This window comes from Poecile atricapillus, chromosome 17 (genome assembly GCF_030490865.1).
Source record: "Poecile atricapillus isolate bPoeAtr1 chromosome 17, bPoeAtr1.hap1, whole genome shotgun sequence".
In the NCBI taxonomy this organism is placed as follows: Eukaryota; Metazoa; Chordata; class Aves; order Passeriformes; family Paridae; genus Poecile; species Poecile atricapillus.
This window is the reverse complement of record NC_081265.1, coordinates 11,112,816-11,135,022: the sequence shown is the minus strand read 5'-3', so window position 1 is coordinate 11,135,022 and position 22,207 is coordinate 11,112,816. Positions and strand designations below refer to the sequence as shown.

At 56.7% G+C, this 22,207-nt stretch overlaps 2 protein-coding genes across 3 annotated transcripts; one reads left to right on the top strand and one right to left on the bottom strand.

The window, feature by feature from the left end:
* Positions 1 to 4,641: 4,641 nt before the first annotated feature.
* CCDC42 (coiled-coil domain containing 42) lies at positions 4,642 to 8,018 on the top strand. Its single transcript, XM_058852676.1, has 7 exons — positions 4,642 to 4,706; positions 4,982 to 5,087; positions 5,203 to 5,307; positions 5,659 to 5,856; positions 6,504 to 6,725; positions 7,189 to 7,347; positions 7,950 to 8,018. The coding sequence occupies exons 1-7, from the start codon at positions 4,642 to 4,644 to the stop codon at positions 8,016 to 8,018; spliced, it is 924 nt and encodes a 307-aa protein (XP_058708659.1).
* Positions 8,019 to 8,737: 719 nt separating this feature from the next.
* LOC131585782 (F-actin-monooxygenase MICAL3-like) lies at positions 8,738 to 22,077 on the bottom strand. Of its 2 annotated transcripts, none has more exons than XM_058852269.1 (7): positions 20,466 to 22,077; positions 15,509 to 15,629; positions 13,472 to 13,557; positions 11,259 to 11,373; positions 11,055 to 11,128; positions 10,280 to 10,433; positions 8,738 to 9,517 (listed from the first exon to the last, which is right to left on the bottom strand). In XM_058852269.1, exons 1-6 carry the CDS (start codon positions 21,388 to 21,390, stop codon positions 10,315 to 10,317), a joined length of 1,440 nt encoding a protein of 479 aa, XP_058708252.1. In that variant the 5' UTR covers positions 21,391 to 22,077; the 3' UTR covers positions 8,738 to 9,517; positions 10,280 to 10,314. The 2 variants fall into 2 exon arrangements, with proteins under 2 accessions (XP_058708252.1, XP_058708253.1); XM_058852270.1 differs by having other exon boundaries at positions 13,484 to 13,557.
* Positions 22,078 to 22,207: the final 130 nt, after the last annotated feature.

The window sequence follows — 22,207 nt, the reverse complement described above, 5'->3', positions numbered from 1 at the left end:
AGGCTCTGAAACCTTCGACAGACGCTCCGGAGACGGAGGTGGAAGCGAATTTGGGACAGGGCGAGAGGACCTGTCGCTTCATGCGTTTTTAATGGCGAAATATGAAATATGTAGAGGCCGTGGGGCTCCGGCTGAGCAGCAGCCGAGGGCCATGAATGTTTGATGGGCGCGGCTGCGGGAGCATCTCCGGGTGTGCGGAGAGCCGGGCCAGGGGACAGAGCCCACCCCGGGGGCTGCCGGGGCCAGCGGGGAGCTCCGAGCCCCTCAGGGCACTGCTGGCACTGGGTGCCCCTGGGCAGGAGCGGGGATCGGCCCCGGGAACGGGGGAACAGCGGGGATCGGCCCTGGGAACGGGGGAACAGCGGGGATCGGCCCCGGGAACGGGGGAGAAACCCCAAATAAGTGGGATTTGAGGGTGGTATTTTCTCTGGATTTGGAGAGTTCGCAGGTGCAGATTGAATTCCTGCTTTCAGGATGGTGAAGTATCAGAGTTGTACAGATACACCTCAGCAACAGAAGACCAATAAAAAGATTGCTGCTTAATCTGTTTTTATAGAGGGCAAAGTCCTCTGTTGCCATCAGTGCCACCTCTGAGGAGTCCAAACCCAAGGAAACGTGGGGTTGGTGTTGTTTGGAGCCTTTCTGGGGCTGGAACTCCCCGAGGTTGTGTTTTATGGAAACATTGCACAGGTGACTGACTTCTCCATAAAATCATTTGTTCCATGCCCTGTGTTTTCCAGCTTCCTTTAATCCATTAACAGGTAAAGAGGAATATTTAGCAGTGTTTGATTCTACTCTAAACAAGTTTCCAACAACGAGAGAGGTGTTTTCATAACAGAAATGCCTGTTGAGAAATCGACGGCTGAGCAGTCGCGTGTCCTGTGTCTCCTGAGTGCTGTAATGCAGGAAAATGTCTTTGTACAATATTGGCCTTTTAGGAAGAATGTAAACAGGTTTTTATTTTTATAGTATTTTGCGATTAGCATGGCTGACAAACTTCTTGCTTGTTGCTGAGCCAAAAATAGAGCATAAAATCTAAAATGGAACAGAAAAACCTGTAGGGAAATATTAGAATCCAGCACTTACCATCTGTGAACTCTGCTCCATTGAGCTGATCTTAGAGTTTCCACTGTTTTTTTTTTCTTTTCTGTAATGGAAGTGAAATCTTTTGTTCTCGCCGTGCAGTGGGAGCCAGCAGTGGGGTCTGTGCTCAGTGGCTTTCTTGGCTGTGTCTCCTTTGTGCTGTTCTGGGTCAGTTAAATCTCTCCACGTGGACACTTTTGGCATTTGTGGGAGCCACACAAGAGCTGCATCCATAGCACACAAACCACGTTGGGCACAGACTTGGAATAATTCTCTTTTTCCTTCCATGTGTTTAAAGCACCCAATGAGTTAATTCCCAGAGAAAAGAGAGGAGGAAAGGGGTAGCAACAACCCAGCCTCGTTCCTACCATAGCTGGTAGCCAGCTATGGACAGCAAAGTGACTCTGCCATTTCCTCCTGAGGGGTGAGTTCCCACCCCTTCCCAACTGTCCATGTGGCTCTGGGTTTCAGGGGCTCAGGCAGAGACAGCTCAGGCCCTGGATTTTGTGCCAGGAAATCCAACTTTGCTCTCTTGCCTGAGCCTGGGCTCTGTGTGGGTCTGTAGGGAAGGGGCTTGGAGGGATCTTGGAAGGAATTTGGAAGGACTTTGGAGGAATCTTAGAAGGATCCTGGCAGGATCCTGGCAGGAGCTGGTCTCAGGCAGGGAGCCCCCAGGGTCTGCAGGGCTCAGCTGCCATTCCCAGCTCAGGGTCCCTCTGAAATCCTTGCAGAGTCCCGGCCCAGCTTTGGGATTCCGGAGGTGGCAGAGCCACCCTGGAATGTGCCTGGAGCTGACACTCAGCTTTTCCCTGCATTAGAAAAATCAGCACCTGGAGTTTGATGAAGCTGAGCAGTGACACTTGCCTGGCTTGTGCTGCTTTTCCATATCTAATCCAGCCCTGATGTGACAGCCCACGGTGCCCAGGTCCTGTTCTTGCCAGCAGCCCTTCCTTTCATTAACCTTCCTGCACCACTGATCACATATTTATTGTCCTATGGCCTGGGGCTGGGAGGTTTTCCCTGGAATTAAGCTGCTTTGCGTTTGGTCAGCACTCAGTGAGTTTTACATCCTTTGAAAGCTGCTCTGAAGCTGTTTCTGGGGTGCAGGGCTGTGCTTTCATGCTCTCAGGGTTGATCCCAAGTGACAATTGTGGGCAGGACGCTCCGTGGCTGGGGACAGCATTCCTGCCCCTTCCGGCCTTAATTAAGGTGCCACTGGGATTTTCCAGGGAAAGGTTGTGCTGTTTGCCTGCCTCCCCTTGAGCAGGGCCGGTTACATTTCCTTTAATTGTCTTGTAATAACAATTTCAGTATCTTCTGCCCCCTTTCTCCTTGGGAGAGATCTGTGCAGGCTGTCAGAGCAGGGGCTTTAATGGGGCAGAATTCCCAGGGTTTCACTCCATTCCAAAGGCAGGGGTAGGAAAAGCAACCAGGAATGTTGGTTTTCTGGATGTCCCTCACATGTGTGAGGAGTTTTGCATAGAAACAAGGAGAGGTGTGGAAAGAAGACACTGGTATTTGATAGAAGGATGGAAAACGCTGGAATTGCTGGAAATGCTGATTGTAGTGTGTATTTTGAAGTCTTGGCTTTCAGTCAGACTTGTGAAATAAAATGTGGCCTGGAGCACCAGGCAGGCTCTTCTTTGGTGTTCAGCATCACTGGGGTGGTTAAGGGAGATGCTGAGATTCAAAACAAGTGGAGTTTAGTCACTTTTAGCAAAAAGAAAGAGGGTATTTTTTTCCCCTGTTTTTCTTTCAGAGAGGTTCCCTTGAGCTGGAGTGCAGTGCCCACGTTGCAGTGGCCAGGGAGAGGAGCTGAGGAGCTCTCGTGTGTGGCTGATTTTCCAGCAGTGCTGCTCCATCCCATGGCCAGGAGATGTCCCCAGCTGCCCGGGATTCCTGCAGGAGCTCCGGGCCCAGCTCTGGGCTGTGCTCGGACACCTCCAGGGCCAGCAGGGCCCTGACCCCTCCTGGCCCCGCTGTCCTTGTGCACAGTGACCTCCTGGCCCGGGGCTTTGGCCACAGAGCGATGGCCAGCAGCTGTGGGCACCGGGCAGCATCTCTGCAGAGCAGCTCAATCAAAACTCAATTCAAAACACCAAAACAACTGCAACATTCAAATTTATCTTGTGGTGTAACTAAAAATCATTGAGAATTTGAGAGAATCTCTCTGTTCTTGGGTTGTTTGTGGAAGTGCTTTGGGAAAGAACAAGTAAAAGTTTTATAAAGTCAGCAAATCTGCCTCTTTAGATATTTTTATGCTATAGATTTTATTTTACATATTTTATATATTATTATTTTTATATTTTTTAATTTACATATTTTACATACTGTCTATAAAGCTATAATATATATATAAATATATAATAATCTATTGAACGTTATTATATATTCAAATAAGTCTACATTTTTAGTATATTTTAGCATTAGTATTTGTTATATCATTATTATAGTATTTCTTAAAGGGGGATATTGAAACTGCAGTTTGGGAGGTTTTTCTATTTTCACTGTATCAAGGCTTGTGGTGGTTGTTCTTCAAACAGAGACCAAGCACAGGAGATGCTGTGAAGGATCCAGGAGCTGGTCCTGGTGGGAGGAGGAGCAGCAGGGACAGGGACAGTCACTAAAGTGGCTTTTGTGGGTTTTGTACCCAAAAATGCTCCCTGCAGTTGCCAACGGGGCTGGAGCACTGTAAACCCTCTGTTCCAGCCACTGCTGCAGCCCCTGTGCCCTGCCCTGGGCTCAGGGAGCAGCTGAGCTCAGCCTGGGGGAAGGCAAGTGGTGACATCCCCCGGGAAGCAGCAATTCCAAGGGCTCCATCATCCCCAGCTGGCCCATGAGCCCCACCCCTTCGTTTTGGGTGGTCCTTGGTCACGGGCCCTCTTTTGAGGGAGAAATTAAATCCCTTAAGAACCAATCAGCTGATTTTTGGCAAACAGGAAAGCTCAGCCTGAGCCAGAGAGGGAGCCCTGGGCAGAGCAGCGCTCAGCCCTCCCTGAGGATGTTCTGTTCCAGCTCTGTTCCAGCTGGGCTTTGGGAGAGGAGCCTGGGAGTGCCGGGACAGGGGATGTGGCTGCCTGGGGACTTGACAGATCTCCAGGGCAGCAGAGGGCACAGGGCACCAGGGCTAATTCTGGGCAGAGGAAGAAGCAGAGAAGATGAATAAAAAAGAGAAGGGAATAAAAAAATTTCAGATCCTCAACACAGTGGTCAGTTCCCCTGATGCCAAGGGGATCACAGGAGCTGTCACAGTGATGGCAGTAGCCACTGGATCTGTCACAGTGCTTGGAGTAACTACAGGAGCTGTCACAGTGGCTGGAGGAACCTCTGGAGCTGTCACAGTGGCTGGAGGAACCTCTGAAGCTGTCAGAGTGCTGGCAGTAACCACTGGAGTTCTCACAATGGTTGGAGGAACCACAGTGCCTCTCTCTGGGACTGAGAGTAGCCACAGGGCCTGTCCTGGTGGGCTGGAGTAGCTGCAGGGCCTGTGCAGGTGTTGCAGGAGCCCTGGGCTGTGCAGAGCCCGGGCCAGCAGCCGGACGTGCTGCGGCCGCAGCGATGGCACACGAGGACATCAGCTATTACCAGGGGCAGTACAAGGACAGGCTCCTGCCCCTGCTCAGGTGAGGGGCTCCTCCATCCTCTCCTCCAGTGTCTCCATCCTGTGGCAAGCTCCCATCCCTTATCTGTCCCGTCTGTACCTCCCTTTCCCTGCGCCGTCATTCCCGGAGCTGCCCCGGCCATCCTGGGGGTCCCTGCAGCGGGAGCTGGGGAGGCCACGCTGCCAGAGGGGCTCTGAGGTGGGGCTGGGGTTCTGCCCACACCTGGGACACGGCCCAGAGCAATCCAGCATCCTGCCAGGACTGGATCCAGCATAACCTCAGGAAATGTGTGGCAGGGAGCTCCGGGCCAAAGAGGAGGACTCCACAAACTCGTTTATCTGCGTCCTGAAGAAGATGAAAGAAGTGCGGCTGATGGAGAAGGTTGTGGAAGAGACAGAGGAGGTGAGAAAGCTGGGAGAGTGCTGGGACACAGCTGGGGGGGCTTTGGGGGTGGCAGGAGCAGGCAGGGAGGGCTCTGGCTGCGGCAGCTGTGTCACCCTCGCTCCCATGCTGCCAGGCCTTCACGGAGAGGATGGAGGCCCTTGCTGAGCAATGGAGGGACCTGCACGCCAGGAGGGCCCAGCTGAAAGCCCACGTGGTGACATCTGGGACAACTGTAAAGGTACACCTGGCACACCTCGTACACCTGGCACACCTCGTACACCTGGCACTGCCCCTGCTCAGCCACAGCACCTACTCCTCTCCCTTGGGAAGAGCCTTGGGTCAGCACTCCCAGCCAAGCCTCCCCTGAGGCTGGAGCTATGAGGAACAGGAATTTGTACCCTGGCTAGGAGAGAGCTTGTCCCGTGCCCTGGGATCTCCCAGGGAAGGCCCTGGACACAGGGAGGGGGAATGGTCCTGGGGTGCCGCAGTGTTGGGGTCTCCTCTCTGGAGGAGTCTCTTCCCAGTGCCCTTGAGTGACCCAGCTCCACCTTCCCTTGCCCTCCTTCGCTTCTGGCTGCGTGTGGTGCAGGAGAATGAAAGGCTGAGAACCCAAGCTCTGAAGAAAGCCAAAGAAGAGAAAGAGGAGAATTCAAAAAAGGAGAGTGAGCTCTTGAGGGCTAGGGAGAAACTGGAAGCTCTCAGAAAACAGCACCAGAAATACTCAAAAAAATTGCTGAAATACTCCCTGTTCAAGAGGTACCTGGAGAATGTGGTGGAGAATTCACAGGTGAGTTTGGACATGGCTCAGGGAGGGCCTCACCTGGGTTTGAACCAGGGAGGATGAGGCAAGGCCAGGGAAATCCACACTCAACCAAACCGAGAGACTCCAGGTGGGGTGGGAAGAGTTCCCTTGCAACCAAGGTAGGCCACAGGGAGTCAGGAGAAGAGAACCAGAACAGATGGAGGATGGAGAAAACTGAATGAAAACCATGTGAAGGAGAGAAAGCTCAGCACTGAGGGGCATGGGGTGCCCTCACTGTCACCATTCCTGGTCACACTGATGCCTTGGGAGAGGTGAGAAGTGCCCAGGGATGGGACCCAGGCAGTTGACAGGAAAGCTGTGCCTCCTCTCCAGGGTGCTGGGACATCTCTCCACGCATCCCTCGTGCTCCTGCTGCCTCCCAGGGCCTGGGCACATGGAGCTACTGTTTCATCCCAGTGCTGGTCCCCAGGGGCAGAGCTGTGACACCTCCCCTGTGTCAGTGCCAGGCCTGGGGCTGTGCATGCCCAAGGGATGTGGCTGTGACCAGGGACCAGCAGGGATGATGGGGAAGGGAAGATCTTCCAGCTGGGGAGGCCTTGGCCCTGCTTTGGGCAGGGAAAGCCAGTGAGGGGAGGGCAGGATGTCACTGACCCCAGGGTCCCGTGCTGCAGTTCCGGGACATCGAGGACATCATCTCCTACTACAAGGCCCTGCTAAGGACACGCAAGGACCTGCTGCAGTCCCAGTGGTGGTACCGACAGCTGATGGAGCAGGGCAAGGTCCTGCAGCAGCAGATCAGGGCAAAGAGGGAAGCTGAGATGCTTCAGTGCAAGAATGACCTGGTGCAGCTCAAAGAATCTCTTGAGCAGGCTCAGAGCGACATCCGCCAGTGGGTAAGGAGCTCTGGGTGGGCAGGGGAGCTCCCCAAGGCCTGGTGGAGTCAGGAGTGGCCACTGGCTCCTCCTGCAGCCATGGCTCGTGGCAGGGCTCAGCAGCAGAGCTGCTGGTGGGAGGAGATGCCTGAGCCCACCCTGCCCCACGGGGCTGCAGGAGGAGCAGGGAGAGCCTGGTGGGAGCAGATTTGTCATCAGGAAGAGCTGGAAGCAGGTCAGGGATGGGCAGTGGCAGTGCTGCTGCTGTCCCTGCAGTGGGGAGGGCACGGGGCTGGCAGGGAGGCCATGCCAGGGTGAGCTGCAAAGCAGCTGGGCTGGTTCTGGATCTGCTCCCACCACACCGGGCTGAGCCGGCCCCAGCCCAGCCCTGGGCAAGGCCGCGTTCTGCCCAGCCCAGATGAGGGTGGAACCTGGAGTCTCTGAGCTGAAGCAGCTTTGCTGGGACGTGTCTTGTGCCCCCCAGGAGGATCACTGGGCCGAGGTCCAGGAGAGGGCTGCCGGGAAGGCCACGGAGCTGAAGTCCCTCACCATGGCCATCCACAGCCTCTTCCAGGCCGCCAGCGCACGGCTCCAGCCAAAGGGCAGGGTGGCAGCTGGGGACAGCCACAGGCAGCTGGACATGGTAAAGCCAGAGCAGAGCCTGCTCCCTGCCCACAAAAAGCAGCAGGAATGGCTCTCCCAAGGCGAGGGGGAGCCCCCAGGCCCAACACAGCCTCCCTTCCCCCCTGGGGTCCTTGGGCAGTGGTGGGACCCCAGGGAAACCTGGCCTTTCCCAACAGCTGGAGCAGGGAGTGGGAGCCAGGCATGGACAGGCGGTGCAGGGACAGGGGGTGCAGGGATGCAGGGACAGGGGGTGCAGGGATGCAGGGACAGGCGATGCAGGGACAGGCGGTGCAGGGATGCAGGGACAGGCGATGCAGGGACAGGCGGTGCAGGGATGCAGGGACAGGCGATGCAGGGATGCAGGGACAGGGGGTGCAGGAGCTCAGGGTTGCAGGAGCTCAGGGGTGCAGGGGCTTGGGGGTGCAGGGGCTCGGGGGTGCAGTGATGCAGATCCAGCCATGGCCAGGGTTTGGTTTCATTCCCCCATGGAGGCACTCTGGCGCTGCATGTGCTTTCTTGTACTGCCACTTAGCTTGGAGACATCTGTCCTGCAAAAGGGACAGACTCTCCTCTGCCTCCTGCTCCCATTCCTGCCCTGACCCTGCCCTCTCCCTTTCCCAGATCCAGCAGTTTATCTACGACCTCCAGGACTTCACAGAGGACATGAAGGAGCGCAGCCGACTTCTGTGAGAACCTCCCCTGCCAGTGGGGGAGCAGCAGGGTGGGCAGGGAAACGAGAGATGAGAGAACCCTGCAGATATTGCAGACTAAAGCAAATAGCAAATATTTTAAGGCATCTTTTCATTTCCTGCTGATCTTCCCTGCTCTTCTGTGAGCCCAAATACTCAGAAGCAAAAGAGAGAGAATAGCAGGAGGGACTGAGCCCTGCAGGCTCCCAGAGGTCTCACAGAGACACTGACGGTGCCACCAAGAGCTGCTGCCTGCTCTGGAGAAGTCACCTCCTGCCCCATGCCAAAGTGCAGAGGATGCTGTGCCTTTGTACCCTTGCATCTCATCTCAGCTGCGACATTTCCAAAGGGATGGGATCATCCACAGCCGCCCTGAGAGCTGACTCAGCTGTCCCCTCCCAGGCTACCCTGTCACCCACGTGGGTGCCTCTCGGTGGTGGCAGGAGCTCGTGGGACAGGAGCAGCTCTGCCCCTGCCTGTGAGGGGACACGGCTGCCCCCAGGGCCCAGTGGAGGACACTGAGGGACCAAAAGTGAAATGTGGGTCAGAGCCAGAAGTGGAAGGGTTGGGGGTGTTGCTGCAGCAGCAGGAGCTGCTCTGGGCATTCCAGGGAATGCCAAAGCCCAGCCTGGCTGTTTAGGATCAGGTTTCTGCTCCTCTTTGCCCGCCCTGGGCCATCTCCTCAAAAGGTCCCAGGTAAGGAAAACGCCTACAGAGCTTTCAACAGACATTTATTGGTTTGGGTTGAGATCAGTGCACATGAACCAGTGCCACTCCTGTGGGCTGGGCACTTTCCCAGCTGTTCCAGCAGTTCTATGTGCCCAGGGGAGCAGCCTGAGCCTTCTCCAGGAGCAGCCTCAGGAACTCAGGTGGGACACAGACCCTGCCTGTCCTCCTGCCTGCACCAGCACTGCTTCCAGCCCAGGCTGGCTCCACAGGGGCGAGTTTGGAATCCAGGGCTCTTCCTGGCCTCTGGCTCCCTCTCAGATCCACCAAACTCACTGGCTGGGTCACTCGCTGTCCCAGGAAGGCCCTGGGAAGGCAGGACAGAGAGGAGCCTTTGGGGAGTGTGGATCAAAGCAAATCCCTGTGGGCCAAGCAAAGCAGTCCTGGAGAGTCTCTGGAAGAGCAGAGAGGGAGTGGCCCAGGATGGGATCGGCTTCAGGACAAGATCAGTTCCAGGATGGAACCACCCCAGGGACACTCCCAGGGTGGAGCAGGATGTTCTCCAAACAGCAGCTCCAGGCGGTTTTTATCCCTCAGCTCAGGTGTGGGATGCTCTCTCCTGTGCCATGGGCTCCCCGCTGCTCTCACAGCTTCCAGGCCAAGGTGGGGCGTGGTATCTGTGCTGCCACGGAGGACGCAGGGCCCCCAGGACCTGTGCCAGCACCCAGACCTGCCCAGCCAGCCTGGGGGCCCTGGGTGCTGCTGCTGCAGGGGAACTGTGGACAGTGATGGACATTGGATCTCTCAGAGGAGAGCAGGACTCTGGCTGCAGACCTGGGAAGCAAAGGCAGGAGGTGAGAAAGCAGGAATTGAAGCCACAGATCCCCATGTGCCCCCTTCTCCAGAGTGCCAACCCTGCTTTCCAGAGCTCCCACTGCCCTGAGATGAACTCCTGCTGCCTCTGGCCACAGGGAAACCTCCACTGGCATGAGATGAATCCTCCCCCAGAGGCTACAGCCCCCTGGACCCCTGGCACCAGCACCTTCCCCTCACACAGAGCTTGTCCCACACGGGGTCAGTGGGGTGCTGCAGCTCTGTGCTCATCACCCAGGGGGAGAAGCCCACCCCAAGCTGCTTAGGCTTGCTGGTGTTGTCTGCACCTCCAAACACTGGTTTTGGCAGCAGGTGCTGTGGAGCAGAGCCATCCACAGGGCAGGGAGGCAGCCAGAGCCAGGCACAGCTGCTCCAGTGGGGATCCCAGCCCCACCTCTCCCAGGTCCCTTCAGCCTCCTTCTGGGGTGAGCTGGGGAGCCCACACCAAGCTGCACAGGCAGGCAGCACCTCGATGGGTCTGAATTCCCCCAGAATTCAGGATGAGGTATGTCCTGACCCACTGGCACAGGATGGGAGCTGCCTGGTTGGCTCAGCAGCCACAGGATTGCCCTGTGCCACTGACAGCGCGCTGGGCAACCCCTGTTCCCAAAATCTCGGCTCATCCCTGTAGGGTTCTCCAGGGAGAACCAAACAGCTCCAAGGAAGAGCCAGCACCAAGGAAGCCCCTCCTGCTTGTCCCAGACTGTCATGATGTGCCCCTACCATGGCCATGTCCTGTGCCAGGGGCTGGCAATGCCCTACATGATGGAGCAGGTGAAGCCACAGCACTCCTTGAGCAGGGTCAGGCCTGTCTTGCTCATGTAGGGAGCCGAGGTTTGCTGTCCCCTTGATGTCATCTTCTTCTCTCGGGCAGGAGCTGCGGGAAGAGGAATCTGGGTCTGCCTGGGGACAGGGCACAGCCCAGGGCTGGTGCTCAGAGTTTCTCTGGGACTGCTGCTGACCCCTCAGAGCCACAGCTCTGCATAGCAACACCACCAGCACACTGCCCTGGGTGCTCTGAGGTGTCCCCAGCTCCAGCACCACCAGCACACTGCCCTGGGTGCTCTGAGGTGTCCCCAGCTCCAGCACCACCAGCACACTGCCCTGGGTGCTCTGAGGTGTCCCCAGGACTGGCAATGCCTCCCTGGGGAGGTGAAGGAGCACAGAGAAGGGGCTGGCTGTCATCCAAGAATATGGTGTCTATCCTGCATCCACCTGAGGTGTGAGCCAGTGTTAAAGGGCCAGATGAAGTCTAGCAGCTCCAAGAGAGCCCCTCCCCAGCCCCATTCTCATAGGACATGGTGGGAAGTGCCAGGAGGGAAATGGATTCCGAACATGTGTTCCAATTCCAGGTGCTCCCACAATGTGATCCCCCCGTTCCATTTCCCCACCCTCCTCCAGGTAAGCCAGTCCCAGGCAGTAAAATCTTGGAGGCAGAGTGCTTGGCAACAAATGCCAGGTAGGTTCAGTGCAAGGAATAAAGCTTGTCAGCACCCACTTGCTCTCTGGAGGTAGCTTTTGGAGAGCTTGCTCTGCAGGAACTCGGCCATTTCCTTGTCTTCTTCCCTTTCCCTGTGACAAAGAGCTTGGTTACTGCTTGGGAAAGGAGCAGCAAGGCCCCCAGGGACTTTGGGAAGGCAGGACACAGCTCAGGGGATGGATTGCACTTTTCCCAGCACAAGCAATAGCTGACACCAGCTACCTGAGCCTCTCGAACTCCACATCATCCACCAGGAAATCCCTAGTTTCCACCAGCTTGTGGATCTGCTGCACCAGCTCCTCTTCCCTCTGCTTCTCCTCGTTGGATTTCTGGTTCTCTGCAGCACAGGGAGCACAGTTCACACCCACAGGGAGCACATTTCACACCCCCACAGGGGCCATCCCCTACCAAAGCCAGGCCTGCTCCGTTCTGCTCAACTCTGAGCGTGGGGGCAAAGCCAACCCAAAGGAAGCAGAACAGGAATTTCAACCCAACCCCCCTGGCTGGAGGTGACAGCTCTGCTGCCCTCACATTTTGAGGTTTAGCTTCTCCCCAAACTTTGCCAGGGCTGAGCTCTGCCAGGTGCCACCATAAGCTGTGCAGAGCACAGAAAGGACCCCTCAAGGTGCCCTCTCTGGTGGGAGGTGGCCACAGGGCCCTGCCCTGCTCTGCTGCAGGGCCCAGTGAGCTCAGATGTGCCAGCTCGGGTGTTGTCCCACAGCCAGGATGTGTCTGACCCCATTTCCCAACCCACGGAGCCCCCACTTGGCCCTGAGCTGGGTGAGAGCCCAGAGACCTTGGAGCCAGGTCCTCCCTGTGCCTGAGGAACCAGGGATTCAGGTGTCCAGGGAATTGCCAGTGTCAATTACCCTGGGAACACCTCCTACCATTCATTCCACACATGGAGACACCAAAAGCCTCACAATCCACTGGGCTCTATTTAGCAGCCTTATTTCCTCACTGGTCCTGGCAATCCCACCCTCTCCAAACCCCTTCCTACCCCAGCCACAAGTGTCTGCCAGGCTCTTCTGGAATCCCTCAGCCTTGGTTGTCACTGAGCCCCTGACTGGCCTGCCCTGGGCAGGACCCACCCGTGCCACAGCTCTTTGGGCAGTGAGTGAAGGCCTGCAGGACTGTCCCAGAATTCCTGTCCTGTGTAAGCCAGTATGGAATGGGATACAGTGGGATACGTGGAGCCAGCAGCCAGGGGGATAAGGAGTGGGAAGCTTCAATGGAGAGCCACCTGAGCTGGGAACTCTGGCTGTTTGTGCTGTGTAATGCTGAGTCTGAATTCTCCAGCCAGCTCCAAAAACAGCCAGATGGATCAACCACGAGCCTTCGTTCAGCTAAATAAAAATACAACAAAATTCACAGGATGGAGCCAGCTGGGTCTCAGCAGGTCCAAAACCAAGGATTGATTTGTAGCTGGAAGGATTGATCCAGGTGCTGCCAGGTAGGAGGAACACCTCAGACACATCCTGGTGTAAAACATTCCCAGCAAACAAAGGATTTTCCTGTGGTCTGGTGCAGGGAATGAAGTCCCTGGCACAGGGAGATGCTCTGGCCTGGGGGCCGGGCTGTCCCAGCCTCTGAATTAGTGCAGGGACACATGGGCACTGTCTCTGAGCATCCCCCACCTGTCAGAGTCGCACTGGACAAACTCTGCTCCTTCTCCCCTGCCTGATGTCGGAGCCCATCATGCCCATGGTGATGATGATCTGAATCATTAAAGGCGCCTTGGCTGGGGACATTTTGATCCCCAGCCCTGGCTGGGCTCTGAGTAAACACTGACGTGTTCCTGTCCTTATCCAAACCCAAGGCTGCTGTGGCTGTCTCACAAGAACGGGGATGTGCGGGATTTTTCCAGCACCGTCTGGTCTGACTCAACTTATAAAGAAGACAAAAAGAGCAGAATTTCTGCTCTCAGCTGAATCTGGGAGTGCTGAAAAGGCAAGAAATGAAAGCCCAAAGCAGATGAAGGAAAGCCAGGCTTATTTCTCCAGTAGCAGAAAAGACAATTTATCTCTGCTCTGAGACATGGTTTAGGGAAAATCTCGGTTTATGGACTGGAAGGGTTGGAATTAAAAGCCCCCTTGAGATTTAGGTCTGTTTTGCAAGGAGCTCCTGTTTTTATGGCAGGATGTTCTTGGCTGAGCCTCCATCTGGATGCCGAGCCAGGGCTATTGAAGTGAGCAGCACCTGAACATTAGGCAGCACCTGGGCTCTGCCCCCGTGCTGCAGGTTGCCAAGCACAGCCTGGTGGGACATGGTGGCACGATGGCACCTGCCAGGGCCACACTGGGCTCTGGGATAGCCCCGGGCACAGCAGTGAGGAGGAGCCTGGGGACACAGCTGTGCACAGCTGGGCCCTGCCTGCCCCTCTCCTCACCCCACCTCCACCGGGCTGGGGAGCGCAGCAGCCTCGTGGAGCTCACCCTGAGCCTCACCTGGCAGGGCCAGGAGTATCTGGAGCTCTGTTTTCAGCCGGCTGATTTCCTTACAAAGCTGGATGTCGTCCATCCTGCGGAGACACAAATGCAGCCTCTGAGGGGGAAAACTGGGAGAGAAGAGGTTCAAAACTCCCAGAGCAACACCCAGCCAATGCCTGTGGTGGGGATCCCAGATTTCCCTGCCTTCCCATGGGAAATGCCAGCTTGTTGCATCCCAGAGTTTTGTTGAAGCGCTGGTTGTTGGCAGAGAAAAAGTTTCATTACCTGAATTATAAAAAAGCCTTATCAAAATCTGGCCCATCCACCAGACAAGAGCTGCTGTGCTTCTCCTGGCCCCAGAAAATAATCCCCAAAGAGCAAAATCCAAAAAGAAGTGGAATTTGCTGCCATAGAAAAGATCTTTTTTATCCCACCTTCCTGCAAAATTAAATAAAATAAACATAGAAATGTGAAATGTAACAGAGAGGGTGTCCAGAGCACCACAGGGGGCCACAGGGACTACAGAAATTGCTGGGGTCACTCTGATTAAAATGAAAATGAACAGTCAGACGAGAGCTGAATGATTATTGCATTTAAATGAAATTAATTCTTGAAAATTTTATAAGGAGACTATAAAATAATAAATTTTCTTTTCAATTAAAATTAGGAGGGGTTACAGGGATAAGTACACAGGAGGCTCCTGCTGGGGCTGGGATTGCTTCTACCCCTGCTGGTGACACCTATGGCAGCATCAGCCAGAGCCAGGTGTCCCTGGCTGGTCCCAGGGAGCACTGAGGGACCAGGGTGGAGCTGAACCTCCCACAGGAATTACAGACCTTGCCTTTTGCCCTTTAAAGGAGAAGTGTTTGGTGCCTCATTGTTTTCCAGAGCACAGACACCTCAGAAATGCTGCAATGTTTCAGTCTGACATTTCCAGCTAGGAGCAAGCACTGGTTTTTATCGAGGTCACTGCTCTGTTCAGCTGCACATCCTGGGAGTTTTCCATCTCCCTGGGCCCTGCAGTCCAGCCACCCTGAACATCACCTTTTCCCCCCACTGGGGAACCAGAAAGGCCTTGCAGGCCCAGCTTCCCACCTCTCTGAGCCTCTGCAGAGCCCAGCTCTGGGATCCCCCTTCTCCAGCAGCAGTGCCCCAGGAAGCTCCTCAGCCTTCCCAGCCTCCCTCCTGGGCCCTGAAGAGCCGAGGTCGATTGCCCATAGCACCCAAAACCTCCCAGCCAGGCAATTCTGGCATGTCCCAAAACCCACGGGATCGTTTTTGCAGCCAAGCCTGTCATGAGGTCTCTGCAGGAGATTTACCTTTGGTTTCCAAGGGAGAAACCAAACAAAGGGTTAAGGAAACACCAGAGCTGGGAGCTTTGACAGCACCTGAGAGGATCAGGTACTGTTGCCATGGAAAGCCTTGAAGAGATACACTTTTGATGATTTCCAAAAATCCTTTTCAACGAGCTCAGGGGGAACTGTGCCCGGAGAGGCTCCAAATCTGAGCCTCTGAGGCAGCTCCCAGCCCCACTCACACCAGGTTTAGCCAGGGATTTCCAGGTTGTGGGTCCCTCAGTGCAGGGACCAGTGGGTACCCAGTCACATCCAAAAGGCAGCACAGGAAGTGCTTCAGCCCAGGAAATGTCACCTTTGCCAAAATCCCAGTTTGTGCTGGGCTGGCAGGGTGGGATCTGAGGGTTGGGCTAACTACAGCCCTTTAGTGATATCAAAAAACTTCATCAACCCAAACTATGGATATCAGTCAGGCCTTTTCCTCCAAAGATATAAAATGTCCTGCTAGACCTATGGAAAATGTTCTGTGTCCCCCGGAGTACTGGTGGGCACCACTGCAACACAGGGGCTTAGATCTGAAAAACCGGGAGAACTTTATTCCAGAACTTCTCTGATTATTGAAATGGAAGCAAGGTGGGAAGTAGCCTCAGCCCTGCTCATCCCTGGGGCTGAGCTGTGCTTGGCTGGGCAGGAGGAGACCTGGGGTGTCCCTGGGAGGGAGCAGCACACGAGGGGGACAGGGACTCACATGTAGCGCAGCTCTGACTCCCTGCGCACCAGGATCTCCCGGATCCGCTCGATCCTGAAGAGCTCTCCCTCAATCTCATCCATGGTGGTGGTGGAGTCGGCCATGGACACGATCTCATCCTCTGAAAAAGTAATGGGAGCTGCCTGAGGCAGCAGGAGCCCAGCAGTGACCTCAGGGCGGCTTTGGGAACAGCAGCACTTGCCCTGCTCCCAGCGCTGTGCCGGGCTCTGTGCTGGGACAAAGCCCCACGTTCCCAGGGCTCTCCCCCCTCCGAGCAGCAGGAGGCCAAGGGAGCTGGGAACTGCTGGAGGGAAAGATGGGAATGTCTTTTTCCAGAGCCATGGAAGCCTCCAGCATGTCCAGCACAGAGACCTGAACCTGCCCAGCTCTCTTGGGCTGCACAACCAGGAGCAAACCCAGGGCACACAAAGCTCGGAGCTGAGGAGTCAGAGGGCTGAAATTCCTTCTGCTGCCCCCCCTCCACCACACGCTGGATCAACACCCCCCATCCTTCCCAGCCCGCTGGGGTGGAGCCCCCCTGTTCAGCTCCCTCACCCTCTGCACTGCTGGGGATCACATCCAGCCCCCACCTGGGGAAACTGAGGCAGAGAAAGGGGAGTCACCTGCTCAGGGTGAGAGGCAGGAGCTTCATTGAGAAATGTGGGATAAAGGGGGTGTAATTGATGTTTTAGAGGGATGGACGGGATGAAAGCCCATCCACCTCCATCTGTGGCTCTGACCAGCAGCTCTGCCTCCCCCTCTGTGACTCACACACAAATCCCACGCGTTTGCTCCAGACTGTCCCACGGCTTTCCTCGTGGATGCTCTGTGGATCCCACAAAGACTCCCAGCCAGCTTTATGGGAAGAGCTGAGGATTTGCTCCAGGCAGCTCCCAGCCTGGTCTGGCTCTCAGACACGACACTCAGCCTGTCATCAGTGTCAACACCTTCCTCACATCCCAGCTAATCCGGCATTCCTGGGATGTGCTGGGGACAGGGGCTGCAGCAGAGCCAGGCTGTGGGAGAACATTTCCAAACCCTTCCAAATATTCCTTCAGGGGCTAAGTCTGCTTCCTTTGAACCTTCACGGGGCACACCTCCCCTCTGAGGTTTTGCCTTCCTGCAGCCCTGGGACTTTCCCCATGCAGGGAAAGCGTGGCCATGGAGCTGCTCCAGGAGTGGGATCTGCCAGGCAGGGATGTTAGGAGATATCAGGGTGTTTGGTCTGGGCATTCCAAGCAGGAGCCAGGCCAGTGCTGAGGGTTACAGGGCAGGAAGAGATAAACTCTAAAGCACAAGACCAAACACTCTGCGCTCTCTGTCCTCTCCTCATCATTTAACACTGCTCAGGAAATCATTCCTGGAGTGGGACACGTTTCCAAGACTTCCAGCAGGAAAGGTTTATTGAGGAAATCTGATGGTTTGGATTCATGTGAGTGGTTTGGAGAAGAGGTTCCCACTGTTTCTGGCTTGGAAACTCATGAGGACTTCTTGCAGGTTCTCTCCCTCTCCCCTGGCTTGAAGGCCATGCTCAGCTGATGCCAGGGCGACTCCTCCCTCATTCCCTGTTCAGAGGGTCAGGATGCTCCCAGCAGCCAGTGCTTGCTCAGGACAGACAAACCCCTGGGCTGGGCAGGGTGTGAGGCTGGATGAGTCCTCCAGCAGCTCCTGCCCCGGGCTCTGCACAACCCCCTCCCTTTGCCTCCATTCCTGACCAGGTTGCCAAGGGGCCGGCCTGTGGCTGCTACAGCATCACGATGTGGTTGCTAAGGGACCAGAGTGCGGTTGCTAGGGGACCAGGATGCCGAGGTCCCTCATCCCAAGTGCTCTGGGGCTCTGCTACCCCAAAGCTCCTCTGGCCTGGGATATTTTGCTGCAGCTGCACCCTGCTGAGCAGCTGGGGATGGCCCAGGCAGATGCTGGCAGATGTGCAGGTACCAGCACATCTGGAGGGGCAGGTGGCACAGCTGGGATGTGCCTGTGGGCAGCCACTCCCTGGAGCTGTAGCTCAGCTCAGCCCCAGAGCTGTCATCAAAAGCTGCAGTGCTGTGTCCCCTCTGTGACAGGGCTGGTGGCTGTCCCCGTGTGCCAATAAACACAGAGGGATCATCCCGGAGCTTCCTGCAGCCTCCACCCCCAGGGACACACCGAGCAGCCCCGGGAGCACAGGGGCGGCGCTGGGGGGGGACGGTCACTCCCGGCCTGCCCGGCTGGGGAATAACCCAGAATTTTTCTGCTCTCTGCTGGTGCAATCACTGGCTGAGCTTCTCACAGGTATTCCCTGGGGGTGCCAGGGCTTGGAACAACTGGCAGTATCCCTTCTCCTCCCTCTCATCCCAGGATGTCATTGGCACAAGCATTCCAGGTGGGAGAGGTGAATCCTCCCCTGTATAGGCAAAGGGAGGAGGGGGCAGGACTGGAAGAGAAGGGAGTGGCAGGGCTGGGAGGGGAGGGGGTGGCAGAGCTCGGAGAAGAAGAGGTGACAGAGCTGGGAGAAGAGGAGGTGACAGGGCTGAGTTTCTTTCCCTCACCTGCAGCAGGAGGCTGGGATGTAATTCCAGCCCCTGGGCAGTGCCCACAAGAGCAGAAAAGCTCCTGGCTCAGCTCTGGGGTGTGGCTGGCACCACCCTGCCCTCACACACTGCTCCAAAGTCACCTTTCTGTCAGACACCCACCAGGTCAGGAGTGTCCTGGGACATGGGGACAATGGGAAGGTCATGGCACAGCCCAGCCAGGGCCACAGGGCTCAGCTGGAGGGTGCCAGCCCTTGGCTGTGCCTTCAGGTGCTGTGCTCAGGTCCTGGCACCCTGCATCCCTCAAGGCTTCCAGGGAACTGCCCCCCAAAGCAGTCAGTGCTGGACAAGAAGCTCTGACAGGACCTTTGTGTTCCTGGAGCTGCTGAATTCAGGGCAGAAGCAGAGGGAGGGCAGTGCCAGGAGAAAATTCCTGGAAAATGAGGCCCATGAACCCTGGGAAGGGGCACCTTGAGAAAGGGATACCCAAGGCAGGGTGTTCTTTAAAGCTGGGATCAAGCCCACGGTCCAAATCTTCCTTTCGGGATGGACAGGGATGGCCCCAAGTGTGGCCACATTGCCCAGGGGTCCCTTTGCTCCCACAGCTCTCCCACAACAGCACAGCCACACACAGAAACCCCCCAAACAGAACCCCCACACAGAACCCCCACACAGAAACCCCCCAAACAGAAACCCCCCACACAGAACCCCTACACAGAAACCCCCCAAACAGAACCCCCACACAGAACCCCCCCCCACAGAACCCCCCCAAACAGAAACCCCCCACACAGAACCCCCCCCACAGAACCCCCCCAAACAGAAACCCCCCACACAGAACCCCTACACAGAAACCCCCCAAACAGAACCCCCACACAGAACCCCCATACAGAAACCCCCCAAACAGAAACCCCACACAGAAAACCCCACAGTGCCTGAGCCAAAGGGATCCTGCCTGGCACCATTTTGGCCTGCCAAACCAAGGAGGGGAGAAAGCTTTGACAGAAATTTGGAGATGCTCTGATCATCACATCCAGCCCAGGGAGGGTCCCCTCCACTAATGAGGGGTGTAATAGCCAGAGACTTCCATTCCAGGTGGCTTGGGGAAAACATTTGGACAGCCAGCAGCAAGCCTGGGATGAGTCACTACAGCCAACAGCACAGGGTGAGTTTCAAGCAATTTTCTTCCTGATTAAAGTTGGGAAATTGATTGACAGCTTCCTGTGGAGGGGTTAGAGCTCTTTATGGGGGCACCATCCCAAGAAGCCTCTAACTCAGCCGTGTGTTTTCCTTTGCTCCTGACAGCAGCAGGGACAGGGGACCTTCAGCCCAAACTCCAGCAGGACAAGAGGCTCCAGGAGCTCAGTGCTGCATGCCTTGGTCTGAGCTTTCCTGGCTGGGAGCAAGCAGCAGAGCAGTGTCCAAACAGCAGCCAGGGATTGCTGCCACGTTCTCACCCATCCCAAGGTCCCCAGGAGCTGGGAGCTCACAGAACTGTACTGAAACAGCAAAATCGCAGGCACCACAGCTCACAGGCACCCATGGGGGATGTCCAGCCCATATCCAGCACCCTGAGTCCAGTCCCTGGCCTACCCCGATGTCACCCAGCTGCTGGAGCAGAGGATGCGGGTGATGAAGGTGCTCAGAGCCCCACAGGAGGTGTGGCAGAGGATACACGCTGCCAGGAAAGGCACAAAGAAAAAGGACCAAAACTTCCTACAGCTCACCCAGGAGCTGAGCAGCTTCCTGGGCACCACACCCCGCCCCCCAGGCAGTACCAGCAGGATACTGGAGATGGCTGATCCCTCCTCCCCTGCCTCTCCAGCTGCCTGTCCCTGCCCCACTGTGTGCAAGGGGCAGCACAGGGGGAAGGGAACGGGAGAGGTCGGAGGGGGGGCAGAGCAGAGGACTGCAGGCGCCTTCCCCTCCGCACAGCCCAGCACTGCGACCCTTCCTTCAAGGTCGAGAGCTCTGCTCAAGGCAATTCCCCTGCTTGGCATCCCCTGCTCTTCTCAGCTGGAGTCCTACTTGAGGAACTGGTCAGAGAGGGGCAAAGGCGGTGAAGGACAGGGTGAGCCCTCCTGTGCCCCATGTGCGGCTGGGCAGCAGCAGTGAGATGTGACCGTGCTCCCCCGGTGTGTCCCTGCAGACATCCCCCCTGCCACCATCCATCCATCCATCCATCCATCCATCCATCCATCCATCCATCCATCATCCATCCATCCATCCATCCCCACTCCCTATGGCAGCTACACGGGTCTCCAGCGGCACCAGTGCCCCGATCCGGGGACCCCGGCTGGGCTCCTTTTGGTGGGTGAAGCCGCCGGTTCCCGGCCAGCTTCCAGGGCTCCGGATTGTCCCGGAGTCCCGGGGGCGGGGAAGTTGGGCTCGGGAGATGCCGATCCCGGTGCCGATCGCGGTGCCGATCCCGGTGCCGTCCCGCTCACCTGGCCCCGCGCCGGCCGGCGGCCACCGGGTGGATTCCATGGATCCGTAGCTGGGAGAAGCGCGGCTGCCCTCCACCCGCAGCCCAGCGCGCTGTGCTCCGCCGGGGCGGGGGCTCCCACCGCTCCTCCCGCACCGATCCTGCTGCTCCCTGCACTCCGATCCGATCCTGCTGCTCCCTGCGCTCCGATCCTGCTGCTCCGTCTTCTCCGATCCGATCCTGCTGCTCCCTGCGCTCCGATCCTGCTGCTCCCTGCGCTCCGCACCGATCCTGCTGCTCCCTGCGCTCCGCACCGATCCTGCTGCTCCCTGCGCTCCGCTCCGATCCTGCTGCTCCCGCTGCTCTCGCCGCTCCCACCGCTCCCCCTCCTCCGATCCTCCGGGGCGGGGGCTCTCACTTATCCCATTGCTCCGATCAGTTCTACTCCCTCCGATCCCACTGTTCCCACCGCTCCCTCCCCTCCGAGCCCCCGGCCCCCGCAGCTTCAGCCGGCACTGAAGGCACCCAGGCTCTGGGGGACATGGGGGAGGGACACGGGGTGCCGGGGGTGAGCCACAGCCCCCCCAAACCTGCTGCTGAGCCAGGGCAGCTCTGCTTTCCGGTAGATGCAAGTTTTCCCCAATGAAAAAACCCAACAGCAAGAGTTTGGACAATGCTCCAAGGGCTGAAATGCAGCAGGACCCTGGTGGTCTCTCCTCTCTTCGTCCAGGACAACAATGGCCAGTGCCACTATCCTGAAGGCTGGGCCCAGCAAATGGGCTCAGGAAGGTGGGGATGGGTGTGGGTTGCAAACCCAGGGGGGCTTGTGCTCCCAGAGCGCTTGGGTGAGGCTTCACAGCTGTGGAGGGACACACCTCAACACCCCCTTCCCCAAAACACACCGAAGGGACACACAAGCGTCCTCTGCCGTGACACTTCTCAGCCATGTGGTGCCTGTAGGTGACACTGCTGTTCCCACACACAGGTCCAAAGGCTCAGGGACACTTTGGGAAGTGCCACTGGCTGGAGAACAGGGACACAGTGACACCAGGGAGGGCTCTGGGGCATCAGGCCCTGCCCAGAACCAGCCCGTGGGCTCTGATGGCAGCAGCCTCACCTCCAGCCAGTGAAACACACACCTAAGCAAATCTTAGAATTCCCACCTTCAACAGCCAAAGAGGAGCTCCAGTCAAGTGATTTGAAGCAGAACATGTGCCAGAGAGATGGGGCTTCATTCTTTGAGGATAACAGTGGAATATAAACACAATGAGGAGGCAAAAATTAACTCTCTGTGTAAAAACGGGGGTGGGGAAAGACAGGACATGGGAGCTGCTGCTCTGGGATAGAAATGCAGCAGCAGCTCCTTGCTCCAGAACTCTGAAAATGCAGGAGCACCTCTCCCAAGAGCAGCACAAAGCCAGGAGGCCATGGAAAGTGGGCTGTGAGCTGAAAGGGTGGTCCTTGCCAAACAGGGAGTTCCAGTATTCCAGGGAATTGCTCAGGAATGGCCTGGGTTTGTAAGGACCTGCCAGGATCCCAGCTGTGGGACAGAGCCACCCCGGAATTGGTTTGGGTGTTTGGATGTGCAAGGAAGGAGAGCCATGAAGTGGCTGCCTCTCAGCTCATTAAATGATGAGCATCCACCAGCCCTGGAACCAGCAGGGCTGCAGTGACTCACCTTGTTTTGGTCACTCTGAAGCGCAGAGAAAATGAACCTGTAAATATTTTAATCATTTTTTCAGGCAATTACTCTCCAGGATGAAT